General features: G+C 55.3%; 1 protein-coding gene across 1 annotated transcript in view; it reads right to left on the reverse strand.

The window, feature by feature from the left end:
* Positions 1–20,887, reverse strand: part of ZNF496 (zinc finger protein 496) — a 32,807-nt gene that overhangs the window by 3,628 nt on the left and 8,292 nt on the right. The window contains exons 7-9 of the mRNA XM_026488595.4: positions 5,611–5,743; positions 5,070–5,177; positions 4,146–4,253 (exon numbers count right to left, since the gene is read on the reverse strand). Of these exons, the coding sequence (XP_026344380.3) occupies positions 4,146–4,253; positions 5,070–5,177; positions 5,611–5,743 (349 nt within the window). The remainder of the gene's footprint in view (positions 1–4,145; positions 4,254–5,069; positions 5,178–5,610; positions 5,744–20,887) is intronic.

The following is a 20,887-nucleotide window of genomic DNA, read 5'->3' on the forward strand; positions in this document are numbered from 1 at the left end:
GGCCCCTTCGAGACCCTAGGAGAGAGAAAGACCCTATACCCTATAAGGGCAGCGGCAGGAAGGTGCCAGCTACCACGTGCTGAGCACTGAGTTCCTTCAGGGGCTTGGCCAGACTTCTGACATCAGCAGCCCCATTTGCTCCTGGATACAACCCAGTGATTTGCCAAATTACACACACAGGCCAACCTGGGGAACACGCTCTGGGCTCAGGGCTGAAGAGGGAGTCAGCCTTGCTGTGCTGACATCGGGGCTGCCCCACTGTCCCCACCACCCAGGTCACCTGTGTCACCTCTGAGGCTTGCCAGCAGCCAGCGGTGGGAATGCGCAGTGGTTCTGGAGTTTATAACCTAGTCTGAGGCAGACTCAATGAATCCTAAGTCTGTAACGTTGGAAGATGGGGCAAGCGGGTGGGCAGTGGAATGCCTGGCTTGTAGTCCCAGCCCGCAGCCCAGGCATAGCTCCCCCTCGGGTCTGTTTCCTCACTTTTGTGAAATGTGGACTCAGGTCTAGAACGGGGAGTAGTGGAGCCAGACCCTTGGAGACATAAGCAGGGATACGGTGCTTCTGGATGTAATCTCTGGAGGGGGGAGTTCCGTGAGGTCAGGGCACCTGAGGGCAGGTGGAGCTGGAGACAGAAGCAGGGCAGGAAGACTGAGAAGCCACAGAGAGCAGGAGACAACAGGAACAGCAGAGCCATGGGAACAGGTGTTCCTTAGAAGACAAGGGGGCTCAGCACGCAATGAGGCTGGGGGGGTGGGAAGAGGCACGAATATTTGGGAAATTCCCTGTTTCATTCACATTGGAGAAAATGACAAAGCGTGTTCTGGAGAGAACTCCAAGTGCCTGGAGAACCATCAGGTAAAGGGATTATGGGTGTGAGCCGGGGATCCAGTCAAGCAATGGGGATGAAGTAATCCAGGAAGGATCCGTAGAGGACCCTCCTGTGGGACGGCCTGAACTCCTGGGGACTGCACGGGGCCCACCACTGGTTCTGAGACTTGCGTGTGAGCAGCCTGGATAACAAGCAAGAGACGGATGAACCCTGGGGTTCAGACCTCTGGCATTCTATGCAACAGGCCAGCAAAGCCACTTATCCTCGATGCCCAAGGAAGACTGGCTGCAGAGGCCGTCCTGCGGGAGACAGGACTCCCACTGCATCCACGGGCCCCGAGGGGCACAGAGCCCTGAGCCCACCATTACCCGCAAGCCGCACATTCTCATGGAATTCCAACCCTTGCTTGGGGGTCATCGGCCTTTCTTCTCAGTTTCTCCCTTTTGAAGATTTTATTTATTTGACAGAGAGAGAGAGTACAAGCAGGGGGAGTGGGAGAGGAAGAAGCAGGCTTCCCGCAGAGCAGGGAGCCCGACACAGGGCTCGATCCCAGGACCCTGGGCTCAGGAGCCCAGCTGAAGGCAGATGCTTCACTGACTGAGCGACCCAGGTGCTCCCAATTTCTCCCTTTTGGAATGAAAAGGTCCATTCTATGCCTATCCCACCACTGCATTTTGGGAGGTACAAAACGGGACATCTGGTCTCACAGGTTCACAGCTGGACAGGGACATGCCTGCGTCTCACCGACACCTGACCTACAGGGTATTTAGGTGAGATGACAGATGCAGGGCGGATGCTGGAACAGACTAAGGGATGTTTGGAGCAGGTGAGTATCTGCGACATGTGAAGAGGGCAGGAACGCTGGGGCACCTGAGGGCAGGACACAATGAACTGAAATGCATCCCCTTAAAAATTCCTATCTTGAAGTCCTAAGCCCAGCACCTTGAATGCAACTATATCTGGAGATAAGGCATTTCAAGGGGTAAAGAAGTGAAAATAAGGTCATCAGGGCAGGCCCGACTCCAGCAGGTGTCCCCCTAAGAAGAGATGAGGGCACCAACAACCAGAGATGGGCCATGTGCAGACGCAGGGAGGAGACGTCTGTCCACAGGCCAAAAAGGGAGGCCTCTGGGGAAGGACGGCATTCCGCCCCCTTCAGCCTGTGCTCTGAGCCCCCAGATTTCTGAGAAAACCAGTGTCTGCTGCTCGAGCCTCCCAGTCTGTAGTATTTTGGTAGGCAGCCCTAGGAGCCTAATATGATGCATATGCGGTGACATCCACTCCAATCAGAGTCAGCAGGGACAGGAGCTCTGTGCTCGGCACGAGGAGGAAGTCAGGGTGTGCGTGGGGGCGGTTAGGATTCCAGGAGGGAAGACGGGAAGAGTTACTGGTCCAGGTGCTCTTACGTGAATTATTTAATCCTCAACGGTAAGTCCACCTGGCAGCCAAGACTGTCACCTCTGAGAGACAAAGTTGCCCAGGGCTTCAGGAGCACGGGAATGTAGCCCGTGCTCGGCTAGCTGCAGGTGGGAAATGCCAGACCGTAGGGTGTGCTGCGGCATGCGCATGGCCACGCCGGCAGCTCACGCCCCAGGAAGGGCACGCGTGGTCTGCAAATGCACCGCTCCCCGAGCAGGACGGCCGAGTCACAGCCAGGGCAGGAAGCCAGATGCAAAAATAAACAAATAAATAAAAATCCAGGCATTATAAGAAATACATTCTTGTCATGTTAGAATGGGGAGGCTTTCTTACAAGACACAAAACCTGAAAGGAGATGATGAAAAAATTTACAGTTCTAAAATGCAGAAAGGGGTGCCAGGGTGGCTCAGTCAGTTAAGTGTCTGCCTTCAGCTCAGGTCATGATCCCAGGGTCCTGGGATTGAGCCCCACATTGGGCTCCCTGCTCAGCAGGGAGTCTGCTTCTCCCTCTGTGTCTGCTGCTCCCCCTGCTTGTGCTCTCTCTCAAATAAATAAAATCTTTAAAAAAAACGCAGAAAAATAATTATGGACTGAAAGACGTAAAAAGTTTTAAAAAAGTGGGAGTAACTGTGTGCAAATACGTAAGAGGCAACAGAACCAGGCCCGTAATTCAGAGTTCCTAGGAATTCCCAGAGAGGACAAGCTATGACTCGGTGACGTGCCGAGAACAGCCCGGAAGCCCCAACCCCCCGTGTGAGGGACTCAGGCAGGGGGGCCTCTGGGAGGTAGCTGGGTCTAGACGCAGTCTTGAAGCTGGGACCCCGGGCTCGGAGGAGCGCTTACAGTCACAGGAAGACGCGGGACAGCATCGCCCTCGGTCTCCAACAGAAGGGAAGGCCGCGTGAGCACAGAGGGCGAAGGCAGGCATTACAAGCCAGGGAGCGTCCTCACCATCCACGGGGCCTGTCAGCACCCGAGGCCGGCCTGCCCCCGACTCCAGGACCGTGAGAAGGAAATGTCTGCTGTCTTCGCAGACCGCTCAGAAGGCGTCAGCAGCACACAGCGCACGCACGGCAGCTCCTGCAGTTCTCATGCTGCTGCAGGGCTCGGGGCCCAGGCAGAGCTCACCCCGGGGGAGGGGGACACAAGCAAACACCGGAGCTGCTGACTATTATGTACGCAATGCAGAGAAAAGCACGCAGAGCCAGAAGAGACAGTCCATGTCAGTGTGGCCGTTACAGTGACCACGCCGGGAGCACCCAGCTTGCGGTCGGGGCGGGGGCACAGGTCCCTCCCCTGCTCAGAGGCCATGGGCCACCAACACGCTTGGAGACCTAGCATCCCTCCCTGTTCTCAGACAGCCACACTCAGCGTCTTACGCTTCAGAGCCAAATCCCACCCGGGGCCCCAGTGCAGGGGCAGCGGAGCCGGTCAGCATCCACCTTCTAATGGCATGCTGATGAGGCTGAGATATGCTGGGGGCAGGCAAAAGCCAGCAACATGCAAAGGCACGTCCTGGGTACCCCTCAAGCCATGACCACCCTTAGCACGCGGAACCCCGCTCCTGCCCGCGGAACCCCGCTCCTGCCCGCGGAACCCCAGCCCCGCCTCGTGGAATTCCCATTCCCGCCCGGCAGAGGGAAGCCTAGTGCAACAGAACCAGCACAATCAGCGTATAATCCACAGGAGCAGTCAGCAGGGATCTCAGACCCCAGGACTCCCCCACCCCAGCAGCATGTGTGCACACGCACACACACCCCACACGCACACATGTACTCATTCATGCCACACTCAGCAATGCACACACACCCCACTCGGACGCACATGCCCCCCGATGCGCACAGACCCCACACGCACACACTCGTGCCACACTCAGCACCCCCCCCTTCGGTACCTGGGCAGGTGTTTTGAGTCGTCTGCTGGCAGGTCTGGAACTCGGGCACCTGTAGCTCATCCCGTTTTCGTCTCTCTTCTATCTGGAATGGCTGGAGACTCGGAAAGTCTTTCCAGAGAAGAAAACGGAGAGATCGATTTGTCCTGCAGCTGCCAGGCCGTGGTCGGAGGGCAGCCCGGGGCTCCCGCTCAGGTGGCCACACAGTGAAGTGACGTAGGCAAGATGGGCCACCCCCACGAACATGGGTGCTGAAGCTCGACAGAACTCCCTGTGGTCACCGCCAGTCCGTGTGCTGGGTGTCTACAGGGTCCCGCACCCCACAAAGATGCTGCATAGACGCAGCCTGCAGTCGGCCAGAGCATGCGCACGCTTGTTCCGGGCAGGGACGGGGCCCAAACCTGGTCCGCTCCGTGCCGGCTCTAGGGTCCCAAGGGGAAGGGGTGCGGGGCTGCTGGTCACGCCCCACAAAGCTCACTCCCCTGAAGAAGCAGACATTTCCAGGGCACGGAGGCTACACACGTGAGCTCTGCAGACACGGCGTGGGGGAGGGAGCAGGTGAGAAAACACCACCGCCGAGCCCCAGCTCCTCCCCGTGTCAACACCTGGCGTCTGTGGCTGCAAGCTAGACTGTCCGAGCATCTGCTCCAAAGTCATGCTGGGGAGGATCTGAGCCCACTCGTGGACGGGCCACCTGCTCAGCACAAGCCAGGCGCCACTTACAGCACACGGAAGGATTCCTGCCGTACCCTCGTCTCCAGTCGAGGGGAGTGGCAACATTAAAACCTCACATGCTTTCTGGCAAGAGTCAGGGAGGAGCCCAGACAGGGTGCAGGGGTAACACCTGGCTGCAGAGAGACGGTGGAGGGAGTGGGCCTGCCTCTGGCCAGCAGCAACCTTCCACCCAGTTCTGGAACCAGTACTCACCTAAGTATGAGACCTGGGTCACATCCTTCCCTTGGAGGTCCTGCAACTCGGGGACCCGGGGCTCGTTCTCCTCTCCCTGGGAGAGATCCAGCTGGGTGCCTGGGTCATCTGTGTGCATAAAGGGGAGGACACACACCCATAAGCCATATGTGCCCACAGGAAACCGGGGCGGGTGGACGGTGGGGACCCCATGCAGGTCCAGAAGAGAGAGCTGGAGGCATGCACACTGGGTCACGGCCCCACGGGCCGGGCAGGGCTACTGAGAGCAAGCAGGGAGGGGACAGGAGAAGGAGCACTCGAAGGGAGGAGCTGTGGGTTAGGGCGTCTCCTTCAGGACTGTCACGGAAACAGAAGCAAAGCGAGCCACAGCCTACCGACAGCAGAAAACCAGGTGTATGGAAGGTTTAGAAAGCAAACCAGCCAGGTAGGCCCGAGGTACACGCGGTCCATCTGCACAGTGCCGTGGGGCCAGGGGTGTGCAGCGAGGCAGATGCAGGCCCCCCAGTTCTCTGGTTTCAGGACAGAGGGGAGGAAGCCTTACTTGGAGGCAGTGAGACGCCACAGTCCTCCCCGATGATGAACTCTCCATAGAAGCCAGTCTGTGCAGGGTCTAGAAGGGACCAGTCCTCTTGCGAGAAGCAGAAGATCATGTCCTTGAAGGGGGAGACCCGGTTCTGAAACCACAGGAGAACGAAAAGGACGCCTCAGTGCTGGGTCAAGCTAGGGTAGGCATGCTCTGAGCACGGGGAGGGCCAGCTGGGCCGAAGGGCAGAGTCCCCAGCAAGACGAGCGAGCAGAAAGGCTGCCGGAGCCCGCGCGGCCTCCCTCGCTCCAGCCTGTCCTCGTCCTCAGGCCCCTCTGGTCTGGCAGGTGCCGCACGGGGTGGCCAGGGGGCAGGGTGCACGGGAACGGAGCTCCGACTCAGTGCGCGGTGGCTGGACACCCACACGTGCCGGCTGGGCAGACGGCAGACGCCCAACCACGGTGCCCACGCTGACATCGAACTCTCATCCATTCTGTGTGCAGGCAGCGTGCGGAGCACACAGGTGCTTTCACAGCAGCATTAACGATACTGGTACTAACGGCAGACGGAACACAGCCTCTGTGCCCGTTGTCAGAGAGCTAATCTACCGGCAGCCACCAGGCACGGCACGCGCCTGTGAGGAAGCACGAGGGCCCAGCTGCCCTCAGAAGGATCTCCCACCATCGGCCGGTCCACGGAAGGCTGTGCAGAGGGCCGTCCAGCCTGTGCCCGCGGGGGCGTCTCGCGGTCTGGGGCACCGGCGGCTGCTACAGGGGCCTCGGGGAACGACTGCGAGGAGACGTTTCGGATACTTCAAGTCACGGACCCCGGGCCTGTGTCAAACTTCACTTTGCTCTAAGATATGACGGCGTATCATATAACCACATGCCCCTCACTCCCTCACACACGCACTTGTTAATTTTACAACTGCATCTGGAGACAATCAAGTGATTCGGCAAACACGAGGGGCACAGAACCTTGCGGGCGGCGTACCAAGCCGCGCCCTCACGTGTGGTGCAGGGGCGCGAGGCTCACTCGCTCATCGCCGGGGACATGCAGGAGCAGCCACGGGTCCGCCCAGTGTCTGTCAGCACGATTCTCCCAGCGTGGCGGCTCTCGGCCCAGGGCGCCTGCCTTACCCCCACTGCGGGGTGGGCGCCTGTGCCTCAAGTGCCGTGCCTCAGACAGCCCCACACGGCAAAGGGCGGCCCTGCCACCACGTCCACAGGGCCACGACGGACAGACTGCCCTACAACGCCCTAGAAACGCTACCCGGTCCTGAGTCGTGTGAATTATGAAACAGTCTTCCCTTTCCGAGGAAAAAAGTCACAGAGCTGCAGAAGTGCCTACAACGAGCAGTTAGGATGGGGAGCTGCTGGGCTCACTTTCTCACGGGGCCCCTGGAAACCTTGCTAACGTAAACCCATCATCAGGGAGTCAAGCGAAACTCAAGTCTGAGCTTTACACTGACTTGGTTTTGTTTTTGGGGTTTTTTGCCCAGGAGCGTCTGACTGAAAATGATTGCAAGTGTCATGCTCCCCTGCGTCCTTGAGAATTTGGGGAACAGGTCCTCACGCATGGAGTGGAAATGCATGTTTGCAGACATCTGGGAAGAGGTCACAGCACGCCCACCGTATGGGAGACAGAGATGGAGGCAGGAATGTGTGTGGAACAGCGTGGAACAGGCCACTGGGCAGAACCCCGTGAGGTTCCTCTGCACGCCTCTCCCTCCTGTGTGACGACGCGCCCCGAGCACCCATCATCTATGCGGATAACTGATGGGACATCATTCATCACCATTCACACCGTATTACTGAACACGCATGTACCCAGCACGGGGTGTAAAAGCTACCACCACTAACGGACTTTGCTTGGGGTCGGGGGGGGGTGGTCTCGTCTGCGCAAATCACATCGCAGCGCCATTCTGCATGCTTCCCGATGCTGAAGTCACCGTCCATCACCCCCTGTTCAGCTGTGTCCCCGGGCACACATGTCCTGTCCACGGGCTTACATGAAGGTGTGATCTCAGAGCACCGCTGGTTCACCCACTCTTGTGTTGGTAATATTTGGGTGCTCCCCAGTAGTTCGCTGCTACAGCAATGGTTTGGTGAGCTCTCCCATAGGCCTCCCGTCCGTGGGCAGGGACTCCAGGGAGACACGCAGCAGGACGAGGGCTGGACCCCTGCGGACACACACCTTCCCCGATATTAAATACCCCCACATTGTTCTTGCCCCACAGACCACGCACCCCTGTGTCTTGTCTCCCCACAGCTTTGCCAGCACCGGGCGCCAACACCGTCTGCGGCCCCAATGACTCTGGGTGTGCCGTGGTCCTAGCGGGGACCCCCCCTGCGCTCAATGAACCTTTCCTCCCGCTTTACTGGTCAATCTGCGTCTGTCTGCTTGGAAATGCTTTGTTTTCTTTGCCTATTTTTCTCTTATCTAATGGCTCCTGTTTTGTTTTTTGTTTTTTAAATTGTGGATATACTTCACTCTTAAAGAAAGCATAATATTATTTTAATTTAAATTAAATTCTAAAATAAAAAAATTCTGATCACTTTATGGTGATATAAAAAATCAGTAATGTTAGCGGTACAGGGTGAACTTCAGGAGAACGCTGAACACGTTAGGACGGGGATAATTTTGATAAGAGAGCTCTGAAGCAAACATGTGATTTTGGAACAAAACAGACCGACACAGAAGAAAAATCACAGCACAAAATTTAACAGATAAAATTTAACCTACATGAAAAAGCAAAACCCTCATCTGGGGAACGGGAAAAAATAATTTTTATCGAATGTCTCTGATACAATTGGTTGACTAGAAATAAAACCAGATCCTGATCCGTGATCAAACTAATATAAAAATAAAAACCTCAGGGGTGCCTGGCCGGCTCAGTCAGTGGAGTGTGTGACTCGATCCGGGGCGGTGACCCTGAGCCCATGGTGGGGGTACGGCTTGCTTAAAACAAATTCAAAAAGAAAAATCCCCGAAACCCTAAAGTACCAAAAGGGGAACAAACGGCTTTCAGAGAATAAAAATAAAGACCAAATAAAGAAATAATGGGCAGACACATAAAACTTACAAATATGCACAGTAATGCTGCATAAGTAAGATTACGACAAACAACAAGGGGCACACAGGTCCAGCACGGATGAACGGGAAGGGAGCAGCGCCTGTGACACCAGCAGAGAGCCTTCCATACCCGTCAGAAAGAAGCAAGAAAGTAAGTACTTTAAGGTCCATGAGGAAAAGCTCCCCTTGATTCATGCATGAAAACACGTCTAGGACACCGTCTTCCTGTAATCGCTCTGATGAAGACTGGAGACAGGAGAGATTTGCCAGCAATCTTCTGACCCTTCAGTGCTGGGAACCCTGTCGGCAGGAGCCCGTGCCCCAGCAGTTACACCCAGAGAACTTCTGTCCCCTTGTTCTGTGTGTGTGGGGGGCGGTTCACTGCCTGCTGCTGACATCCACCCACCAGGGTCCTCTCCACCCAACAGGGTTCCCCTGCAGCACTTGGGGTAACCTGCACCCGCCAGGGTCCCCTCCACCCAACAGGGTTCCCCTGCAGCACTTGGGGTAACCTGCACCCGCCAGGGTCCCCTCCACCCAACAGGGTTCCCCTGCAGCACTTGGGGTCACCTGCACCCGCCAGGGTCCCCTCTGCCCAACGGGGTCGCCCTGCAGCACTCGGGGTCACCTGCACCCCCCGCCAGGATCTCCTCCAACTGATCCAGTCATCCCACATCTGATTGGGTCACCCCACTTCTAGAGGACCTTGACCCCAGAACTCTCCCCAGATATTCCGGGGATCTCTGGGGACTCTCCCCGGTTCACTGATGACTCCCGTCCAGGTGACTCCTGGGTGAGGACCCGAAGCCCGGGGGGACCTGCCACATGGCCCCTGCCCACAAGGATGATGGGTGTCCCCTCTGACACTTCGGCAAGAGCCCCCCTTCCTTCCCCCTCCAGCCCTGCGGCGGCCAAACCCCTGTTCTGGACGACTGAAGACCTCCCCCACAGGGCGGCTATGCGGGGTGGTCCGAAGGGTGAGGGCAAACAGGTGGGCTGCGAGCACCTGGGGGGTCGGGATCCCTTTCCTCGGCTCTCCCACTCGGTCCCCCGAGTCTCTGTTCCCAGTGTGTGGAGCAGCTGGGACCCTGTCCTGAGCTGGCTGATCCCAGCCATCTTGCTCCCTCCCCCCACGCCCCTTGTCTCTTCGTTCCACCTTCATCCGCCGCAGACAGGCTGCTTCACCCGCCTGGTTTTCCTGGAAACCAACCATGGCTCTCCCGACTTCCTCCCTTCTTAGCACCCCTGCCCTCAATACTCATACTCTCATTATTGGTCCCTCTAATTTCTTCATTAATTCGTCTCATCTCGAATCCAACAATTTCATAGGGAATGACAGTCAAACAGGGATTCCAGCCCACGCCACTGGAGGGGCCCCTCCCGCTAAATCCCATGGCCCTGGCCACAAGGAAGGTCACCCAAATGGCCTACCAGCTCGGTAACCTCAAACCAGGCTCTGGTCTACAACCACACCCCTGCTGGGTGGACACGTCCCCCGTTCGGCAGGACGCAGCTGCTGAGGCCTCCACCCAATGCAGAAGATCTGTCCTCGTCCGTCTGCTGGCCGGGGCAGAGGCCGCCTTCAGAAGCCTGAGTAAGCGGCCCCTGGGCTGGGTGCAAGCAGGCCCCTAGGGCGGCCCACCTCGGAACAGCCACAGGCCAGAGTGGACCAACGGACTACTCACCACTGAGCACAAAAAAGGGAGCATTCCCTATGTTCCCGACCTCCTCTCCTTCCCTGAGCCACAGAGCCCCCTCCTCCTGGCACACGGTCAGTCTCGGCTCTGCCAACCAGCCGGCCGCTCCCTGGCACCGTATTCAATAAACCTGTATCTTCTCTCAAACACTTAAACCACAGCTCACTGGAGAGGCCACAACCCCCACAACCCAATCACAGGAAAGCCTCTGGAGTCATCTGGAAAGGTGTTATTCTGGTAAGTAAAGTTAACAAGGCGGCTGGCAGCAGCCAACACAACAATCAGCTGCATTTCTAGATCCGTATATGAACAGTACCCGGAAGAGGAAATTAAAAAAAAACAGACAACTTAGAACATCAAAACCATGGACTTCTTAAGGAAAATGCATAAAACTCCGTGTCTCACCCGAACACGGAAGGACTGGACACGTTTCCAGACTGTAAAGATGTCAGTTCGCCCCCCAACGGCCTGCAGATTCTAGGCGATCCCACACAAAAACCCCGGGGGGCATTTTTAAATAAACGGGTGTACACGTTCTGAAACGAATATGGACAAAAAAGCACGGAGAGCAGTGGCAAGAGTTCTGAAAACAAAGAAACAGGGGGACGCACACTACCCAGCGGCAAACCCTGCTCTGAAGTTACGGTGTTTGGCCCGAACGATCACAGCACCGATCGACCACGGGCAGCCCACATGCTCAGACGGACGTGGACTGGTGTGTGGCAAAGGTATCCGGCCACGTGGTAGGGGGAAGGAAGATCTTTCCAGTGAGTGGTGATTAACAGCTGAACATCCACACAAAAAAGTAACTCTCACACAAACACAGAAAGATCGCCTGAAATAAATGTAACAACCCACGACTCTAAAACTTCCAGAAGAAAGTGCTTTGTGACCTTGGAGTAGACGAAGATTTCTTAGGACATAAAAAGCATGAATGGCGAAAGAAAGAAAGTGATAAACTTGACCTCGTGAAAATTAAACATGTCTGACCTTCCAAAGACACCAGTACAACAAGGAAAAGGCAAACCCCAGACTTCCAGTACGTGTATGGGACAAAGGGCTCTCATCCAGAATGTACGATGTGTACAAAGTTCTTTTTTTTTTTTTTTAAAGATTTTATTTATTTATTCGACAGAGACAGAGATAGCCATCGAGAGAGGGAACACAAGCAGGGGGAGTGGGAGAGGAAGAAACAGGCTCCCAGCGGAGGAGCCTGATGTGGGGCTCGATCCCACAACGCCGGGATCACGCCCTGAGCCGAAGGCAGACGCTTAACCGCTGTGCCACCCAGGCGCCCCCTGTGTACAAAGTTCTTAAGACACAGCAAGATGGGTGCCTGCTGGCTCAGTCGTACAGGGCGAGTCCTGATGTCAGGGTCATGAGCTCGAGCCCCACGCCGGGCGTCGAGTTTCCTTAAACAAAACCGCACAGTAAGACAAGGCGCCCAGGCAGGAGACGGGCGATCTGGACGCTTTGCAGAAGACAGAGGAATGACCCACAAGCACGTGGAAGGGTGATACACTTCGTGAGTCAACAGGGAAATGCAAACTAAAACCATAGTGGTTATTTTAATGGCCAAATACATACTTCTTCTAAGAAAATGGGAATAGCAGGAAACGGGAAAGATGGGCATTCACTAGGTGGGAGCGTAAGTGGTGAGTCAGCAGGGAAAACAGCCGTCTTCTCTGTATAATCGATCACACACCCTCCGACAACTTCACTCCTACGTAATCACCCAAGAGAAATGGAAACATACATCCGCAGAAAGACACGTTCTAGAAGTTCCTTCATAACAGCCAAAAACGGACGTGACTGAAATAACCCGTTAACAGGTGACGACAGACCGCTGTCACCATACGTGGATACTATCCGGCAACGAATGGGCACGCCGCTGACTCGCACACGTGGGGGATGGCTGAATCAGCCGGCTGGGTGGGAGGCCGCCTCGAAGGCCACACACTGTGTGATTCTGTTTACGTTCAATTCCAGGAGAGGAGCTCGTGTTCAGTGGCCTGGCGTGGGGACCTGGCTCCGCCGCCAATGGGCACCAGGGAGCTTCTGGGGTGATGCAGACACGCTCCCCATCCTGATGCGGGCGACCACGCTTGCCACACACTCTGCAAGCCGGACACTGAAACAGATGTACTGTATGCAAATTACAGCCCCAAGTTACATTCTCTTTTAACGTAGGCTCTACCCCCATGTGGAGCCCAACTCGGGGCTTGAACTCATGACCCTGAGATCAAGACCTGAGCTGAGATCCAGAGTCGGACACTTAACCGACAGAGCCACCCAGGCGCTCCTCAAAATGAGACTTAAGGCGGTATGAATATAGACAGCATTTTCCACCTGGTCCTGGTGAGGAGGAGAACAGCGCTCCGTCCGTGGAGCGCTCCCTGCGGGATAACCACATACGCTCTCTCTGTATGCGGTGTTAGTCCCGAGACCCGTGATGCAGCCACGGAGCGCACACGACCCGTGCGGCCTGCATCTCACGCAGAGGTACACTGCAGCGGAGCGAGGGCCAGGCTTCACCCGTCAGCATGATCACGGCGGTGACAGACGGGGGAAAGCCGTCGGGAGAAACGCTGGACACCAGACGCCAACCGAGCAGCAGAACCCTGGATGCACATTCTCTCAGCTGAAACTTCCAGGACGTGACACACGTGCCGTGCTCCTGTATGCAGCTGCGCGTGGCATGAATGGAGAGAGAAGACGCATCTGACACTCTACAGGGTCGGGGAAAAGATGGGCACGGGGGTGGACAGTGGGGGTGGGGAGAGGACAGAGAAACTGAAGTGGAGGGTCTCGGCAAGTCTCTGTCCTACTGTTGCAATCTTTCCCAAGTCCGGAGCCCATTCCAAAACAAAAGTTAAAGCATGCAGAATAGTTCAGAAATGTCCTCAGCTCAGCAGGAGCTGGGACGGGCTTCCCAATCTACAGGCACGGGTGAACCACTCAGCATCTCCGTACAACGCACACGGCCTGAGTGGCTCATCTCAACAGCCGCACGGAGGAGGCTGGTGTGGGGGCAGCACACGGTCCACAGGATGGACGACAGCCCGCAGGAAGCCACGGGCTTACATCAGAGAATCGGGGGTCAGCCTCAGACTGGGTCACAAAGGGACATCCCCAAATACGCCACTTTGGCGTCAGGACTTTCCAGCTGAGGGAAATTGAGGAACAAGACCGTGGAGAACATGTTTTGCTCGCCCGCGTCTCTGTCTAAAGCCATCACTGTTCTTCCTCGTCAAGAGCCCCCCGCCTCTCCGCTGCCTGGAAGGGCTAACGGCCCCTAGCCCCCAGAGAGGACAGCACTCTGGCTGGCCCAGAGACGACAAAACAAACGTCACTGAGCAGCCCTTAGCGTCCATCACCGTCCGCAAATGTCTGCCTTCCCACAGCTTACCAACCCCGGAGCTCACAATCCCTGTGCTCGGTACTGCTTTCTCCTAAACGCATCGCCCCCAGTCAAACAGTCCACCAGCCGCGGATCTGACCGCCTGCGTGGGGGTCTGTGAGGCCCCGACAGACACATCAAGAACACCCTTCTCTCCTGCACTTCGCCTCTGTCAGCCCTCTGTGCAGGCCAGCACTGAAGCCGGGACAGCACAGGAAGGGGCTCGCTCCCTGAAGGTCTGCGGACGAGGAAAACACGGGAAGCGCCACGGCTGGTGAGACAGAAGGAAATCGGAGCTGTCAGAGGGCAGTGCCTGCAGCTCTGCGGGTTCTGGAGAAAACAACAGACTTGTAACGTGACTACAGTTACGGATTTCCTTCCCTTCACCCTTGGATCGGCGCCTGAGAACGGACCCAAGCCTGGAAAGAGGAGCGAAACACAGTGGGCGCAGACACGCCCGTGGCGTCTCCGGATGCAAACCTGAGCCAAGGGGCGGCCACAGGAGTGGGATCACAGACTTTGCCACCGCCACTTCTGCCTCCTTCTGACACACGGAGCAGACATACTTCCCCCTAAGTATTGCCTCCAAGAACAGAAAGCCCGGGGCCGCGGGTACATAAAACACACACGTGAGACTCTGGAAGGCAGAGAGAAGGCCGGGGCAGGCCCTGGACCCGAACAGCTATGGTGACGAGCCCCTGGCCCTGCTCGTGCAAGCAGGGCAGCGCAGGAGTCCCGCCTTGTGCCCTCACCGGGTCATCGCAAGCTGTCCTAGCACCCCTGCCCCAACCCTGCGCAGGAGCCCCCCCCCGTGGCACTGCCCACAGGGACGTGGCTGTGCCCTCCCCGCCCATGCTCCAAGCCCGCGCAGGAGCCCCCCTCTTGCGGCAGGGCCAGCAGGGACCCCGAGGCAGCCTGCCCCCGCCTTCTGTTGGAGTGTGTCCGAAGGGGAAACCCAGCTGGACGGATGGTTTCAAGGAGACCTTGGGTCTCATAAGAGGAAGAGTCCGCGTCTCAGATGAGTCTACACCAAGAACCAAGAACCGGAGCGAACACAGAAGACAAAGAGCGAGTAGTGGAAACAGCAGAACGCAGAGCTCAGGGATGAGCTCCCAGCAGGAAGAAGGGTACACAGGACGGAACCGGCCCACGGGGAGAGACGTGCCATCTGAACGACGGACAGAGAGCAGACCATGAACGCGCAAGCAGAGTGTAAGTAGCCTGAGTGAGGGCCACGGAACAGCTGAAATCCCACGGGCAGAGTCCTGCAGGCCCACGGGGCTCGGAAACCGCCTCCAGAATTCCCACATTTGTTCAAACACGCAGCCCCACAGATCCAAGCAGCAGAGAGAACCGCAGACGGGCCACCCGGAGAAATCGTGGCAAACACACGGGAAGTGGACTGGTGAACTCTCAAGACAGAGGAAGGACAAGAGCACCCTGAAAGTGGCCACAGAAGGATCCCTTCCCCGCAGGAGCGAAGACACTTCTGAGCTGTGACGAGGGAGCACGGAGCCCATTATCCACTGTCCATGTGCTGAGCGCCACCGCCAACCACGGCCCCCCGGTCTGCAGAAGATGCCCTCTGGGAACGAAGGGGGCCACATGCTGCCCGACGCGTCCACAGTCAACGTACCTGTGGCCAGCAATGACACCAGGAAGAACGCGGACCACAGGCTCTCCGGGTCAGGAAGCGGTGAGTACGCGGGCGTAAGGACCAGAGCGCAGGGAGCCCCAATGGAAGGAGCTGCTCTCCTTCCCCCAGGGCTGCAGCAGCAGCAGCTGTCCCGCTGTCTCAAGTGCGTGTATGCGTGTTCAAATCTGTGTGCACACAGCAAGGGGCCGCGGAGGGCCACGGGGGTGGGGGTGGGGGGGCGCATTCAGTCCCGTACCTGACGGGATACCCGCAGCAGTGGCCTCCAGAGCTGCTCTGACAGCGTCTCTCACGGAGCAGCCTGCACTCAGGCCCTGAGTCTCGTGGGGCCACCGTCTGTGCATCTGATGAACCCTGACCACAGGCGCCGATGTCCCATCACCGGGGAATCCGCTCAGGTTTCCCACCGGCCTGCAGCCCCAGCTGAGGTCTCACCTCCCTGGCCCCCGGCCCATCTAACCCGATGTTCCCTCTTACTGATCTCTTCTCCGCTGACCCGGCCCTGCCGCTTGGCCGTGAACTCCCACTCTGTGCGGGGCTGCGCCCCATCTCTCTCCTCCCCTGCAAAATCCCTCCCGTGCTCCCTTACCCCAAGCCATGGCCCAGAATAACATCTTCAACACGGGCCACAGCATACTTTCATAAAGATATGGTCAATCAACAGGGAAGTCTACAGAATGTTCTAGTAACCCACAGGAAGGCAAAAAAAACCACAAAAACCTGAATGGGAAAAAGACATCGATAATTACATTAAAATAAGGGCACCTGGATGGCTCAGCCTGTTAAGTGACGGACTTTTGATTTTGGCTCAGGTCATGGCCTCAGTCAGGCTCCGAGTGTAGCAGGGAGTCTGCTGGAGATTCTCGCCCTCTGCCAAGACTGGGGGGGAGGCTCCATCCCATGACCCCAGGATCACGACCTCGGCCACCACAAGAACTGGACGCTTAACCACCTGTGCCACCCAGGCGCCCCAGACGTGAGTTTCTTTCAGATAGCAGAGAGGTCAGGTTTCTGAGTCCACTCTGTGACTTAACTGATGTATTTAGGGCGTCCGGCTGGCTCACTTGTGAGAGCACGCAACTCTTGATGTACAGGTCCTGAGTTCAAGCCCCATGTATGGGGCAGAGTTTTACTTAAAGAAAAAGACTGAGATGTATTTCTTTTGAAGATTTATTTATTTGTGACAGCCCACGTGTGGGTGGGGTGTGGTTGGGATTCTCTCTCTCTCCTCCTCCACCTCTCCTGTTCGTACTCTAATAAATAAATAAACCTTTAAAAGAAACTTCAAACATAACGGGACAGGCAGGTTGGAAGTGAAAAGATGGAAGATACATATGACACAACGACTGATCAAAGGGAAGAGGAGCAGCAGAAGACCAGGTAAGGTCGACTTCAGAGCAAAGAAAACCACTAGACGGGGACCCTCCAATAACAGAAGGGTCGTCCACCAAGCAGGCACAGCGATGCTCAGTGTGTATGTCCCAAACCAGAGAGCTGAGACAAAGGATGCAAACGGACAGGACTGGAAGGCGGAGAGGAACCAACCACTACCGATGGCCGACAGAAAACACGCAAGAGCAGAACAGGCCTGCACCGAGCGCTGACCCACATGTTCCCATCAACACCAAGAGCAGCGCTTACACTGCTGCCAACGCCACACAGCTCTGGCTGCGCCCTGGCTCACGCACCCTGGCCCACGCACCCTTGCTCACCGGATCCTGGCCCACGCACCCTGGCCCACCGGATCCTGGCTCACGCACCCTTGCTCACCGGATCCTGGCTCACGCACCCCAGCTCACCGGATCCCGGCCCACGCACCCTGGCCCACGCACCCTGGCTCACCGGATCCTGGCTCACACATCCTGGCTCACCGGATCCCGGCTCAAGCACCCCGGCTCACCATATCCTGGAAGGAGGCAAGAAACTCCCCACAAACGCGGACTACCGAAGTCATGCACCCCATGTTCCTGGATCACAATGCCATCCAAGCAGACGTCAGGGATAGAAATAAAGGGAAAATCCCCAAACCCTCGGAAATTGAACACCACATTTTTTAAAACAATGCACGGAAACACTTCCATTAAAATTCTTCACGTGAGGGGAAGTCCCAATAATCGAAGCTCCCAGCACCTCAAGAACCAAGACCAGTAACGCAGGCAGGAAGGAGAAAACAGTCAAGATGACAGCAGAAATCAAACCGAACACAGAAATAATAGAGGAAAATCAATGAAACAATGAACCAATTCTTTGAAAAGATCACTAGCATTCAAGACTGACGTGGAAAAGAGAGAAGACACCAATTTCCAGCGTCATGATCATGAAGGACAGCACAAGCACATCTGCACGCACGGATTTGACAGGTTCGACGGAAGAAGCCCACTGTTTGAGAAACACCAGCACCCAACCACCACCACGCGAACAGCTCTCGGACCGTGAAGGAAGTCGGGTCTGTAATTAAATTACCACTTCCCCTTCCGCCCCACGAATCTCCAGCTTCCCACGGTGCCACCGGAGAACTCTACCCAAACGTTCAGAGAATGAAAACCAATTTTCAACAAGCTCCTTTAGAAATCAAGAGTGGACACATCCTGATTCATCTTACGAACCCAGTATTACCCTCATACCAAAGCCAGACAAAGACCGTGAAGACCCGTATCTCTCCACAGCCAGTAGATACAGAAATCCTTAACGAAATGTAGGTGACCCAAAGACTATGCAGGGGTCAGCGGCACAACCTTCCCCCTGCCACACACAATCCATATATACCTTCGGACTTCTCCAAAGACGTAAACAGTCGATTAACACATGTTTTGTACGTTAAACATATTATATGCTGTATTCTTACAATAAAGGAAGAAATAAAAGGGACTCTTATTAAGAAAATCATAAGGAAGAGAAAACACATTTACGGTACTATACTGTATTTGCCAAAAAAAATCTGCATGCTGGGGCACCTGGGTGGCTCAGTCGTTAAGTGTCTGCCTTCTGCTCAAGGTGTGATCCCGGAGTTCCGGAATCGAGTCCCACATCGGGCTCCTCCGCTGGGAGCCTGCTTCTTCCTCTCCCACTCCCCCTGCTTGTGTTCCCTCTTTCGCTGGCTGTCTCTCTCTGTCAAATACATGAATAAAATCTTTAAAATAAAATCTGCATGTAAATGGACAATCACAGTTCAAATTCGTGTTGTTCAAGGGTCAACTGTAAAAGAAAATAAAATTCGGCAATATACCCACAGAACATTACTCCGTGACCAGAAGAGGTCCATTCCAGTGATGCAAGGTGGTTTGATATCCACAAATCAATAAATACAATCCACAACATTAACAGTTTACAGAAAATTCACATGACCAACTAGAACAGGAAAAGTTTTGACAAATTTCAACAGCCACTCATTGTAATAAAAACCGCAGGAAAACAGGGGGTCGAGGAACTTTCCCAACTGGATAAAGAGTATTTCCCAAACACCCACAGCTGCCGTTGTTGCGGACGGGCGGACGGTGAAGACTGAACCCTTTCCCGCTAAGCCTGGGAACAGGCAGGGACAAGGGCGTTCAGCACCACCTCCCCACATCATGCTGGGAGCTCTCGCCTGAAGGAAGCCAGGAGACGGGATGAAGACACAGCCCGGAAAGAAGTAAAACTGTCTTTATGGGCGGACAGCGTGACTGTATACAGGGAAAACCCAGAGCACTCTGTTTAGAAAGAAACTGATGTGTGAATCCAGCAAGGGCACAGAAGACAAGAGAAACATACAAAAACCAACCACATTTCTTACACTAGAAATGAGTATGTTGTTATCAAAATACTAAAATGATAATCGTATCATTTACGACTGTTCAAAAATGAAGTACTTAGGTATAAACCTAGCCACCTGGTGGCTCAGTCGGTGAAGCGTCTGCCTTGGCTCAGGTCATGATCCCCGGTCCTGGGATCGAGCCCCGCATTGGGCTCCCTGCTCAGAGGAGGGTCTGTTTGTCCCTCTCCCTCTGCCTGCCGCTCTGCCTACTTGGGCTCTCTCTCTCTCAAATAAATAAATAAATAAATAAATAAATAAATAAAAATCTTTAAAAATAAATAAGTAAGAATAAATCTAACAAAACACATACAGAGTGCTGAGAAGTACACAGTTCTGACGAAAGAAATCAAAGGAGAAATAAGTAAATGCAGGGCACCTGGCCAGCTCAGTTGGGGAATGTGCCACTCTTGATCTCGGGGTTGTGGGTTTGAGCCCCACGTGGGGTGTAGAGATTATTTTAAAAAAATAAAAAGAAAAAATATTTAAAAAAAAGATAAAAAGAAGTAAACGGAGAAGCACAGCACATTCACAAACAGAATGATTCAGACGGCAAAAATGTCAACGCTCCCCAAATGGATAGGCAGGCTTAAGAAAATTCCTATCAAGGTCTCAATAAGGCTTTTTGCAGATAGGGACAAGATTATTTAAAATTTACCCAGAAAGACAGCAGGACTAAAACAGCTAAATAATTTAATAATATAAGGGGAGGCATCAGTACCCAACCTCAAGACCCAGTGTGCAGCTACAGTAGTCAGGACACAAATAGGTAGACAACACCGACTGAAGAAACCGGAACAGACCCACAGAAATAGGCACAACTGATGCCTGACGAAGGAGCCAAAGCCCTTGGAGGGAGGAGGGAAGCCTCCAGCACTCGGGGCTGGAGCAACCCGGCATCCACTGGCAAAACCAGAGAGCCCTCCACCCAGTCCCACATCCGACACGAAAGGGACCGCTCGTGGGTTCCAATGCGAATGACCCAGGACATGGATTAAATGCAGCATGGACTGAGAACGCAGGACGTCCAACTACACGACACGGACTGAGAACGCAGGACGTCCAACTACACGACACGGACTGAGAACGCAGGACGTCCAACTACACGACACGGACTGAGAACGCAGGACGTCCAACTACACGACACGGACTGAGAACGCAGGACGTCCAACTACACGACACGGACTGAGAACGCAGGACGTCCAACTACACGACACGGACTGAGAACGCAGGACGTCCAACTACACGACACGGACTGAGAACGCAGGACGTCCAACTACACGACACGGACTGAGAACGCAGGACGTCCAACTACACGACACGGACTGAGAACGCAGGACGTCCAACTACACGACACGGACTGAGAACGCAGGACGTCCAACTACACGACACGGACTGAGAACGCAGGACGTCCAACTACACGACACGGACTGAGAACGCAGGACGTCCAACTACACGACACGGACTGAGAACGCAGGACGTCCAACTACACGACACGGACTGAGAACGCAGGACGTCCAACTACACGACACGGACTGAGAACGCAGGACGTCCAACTACACGACACGGACTGAGAACGCAGGACGTCCAACTACACGACACGGACTGAGAACGCAGGACGTTCAACTACACGACACGGACTGAGAACGCAGGACGTTCAACTACATGACTTTTAGGAG

This window comes from Ursus arctos, unplaced genomic scaffold, assembly GCF_023065955.2.
Source record: "Ursus arctos isolate Adak ecotype North America unplaced genomic scaffold, UrsArc2.0 scaffold_5, whole genome shotgun sequence".
NCBI classification, from domain to species: Eukaryota; Metazoa; Chordata; class Mammalia; order Carnivora; family Ursidae; genus Ursus; species Ursus arctos.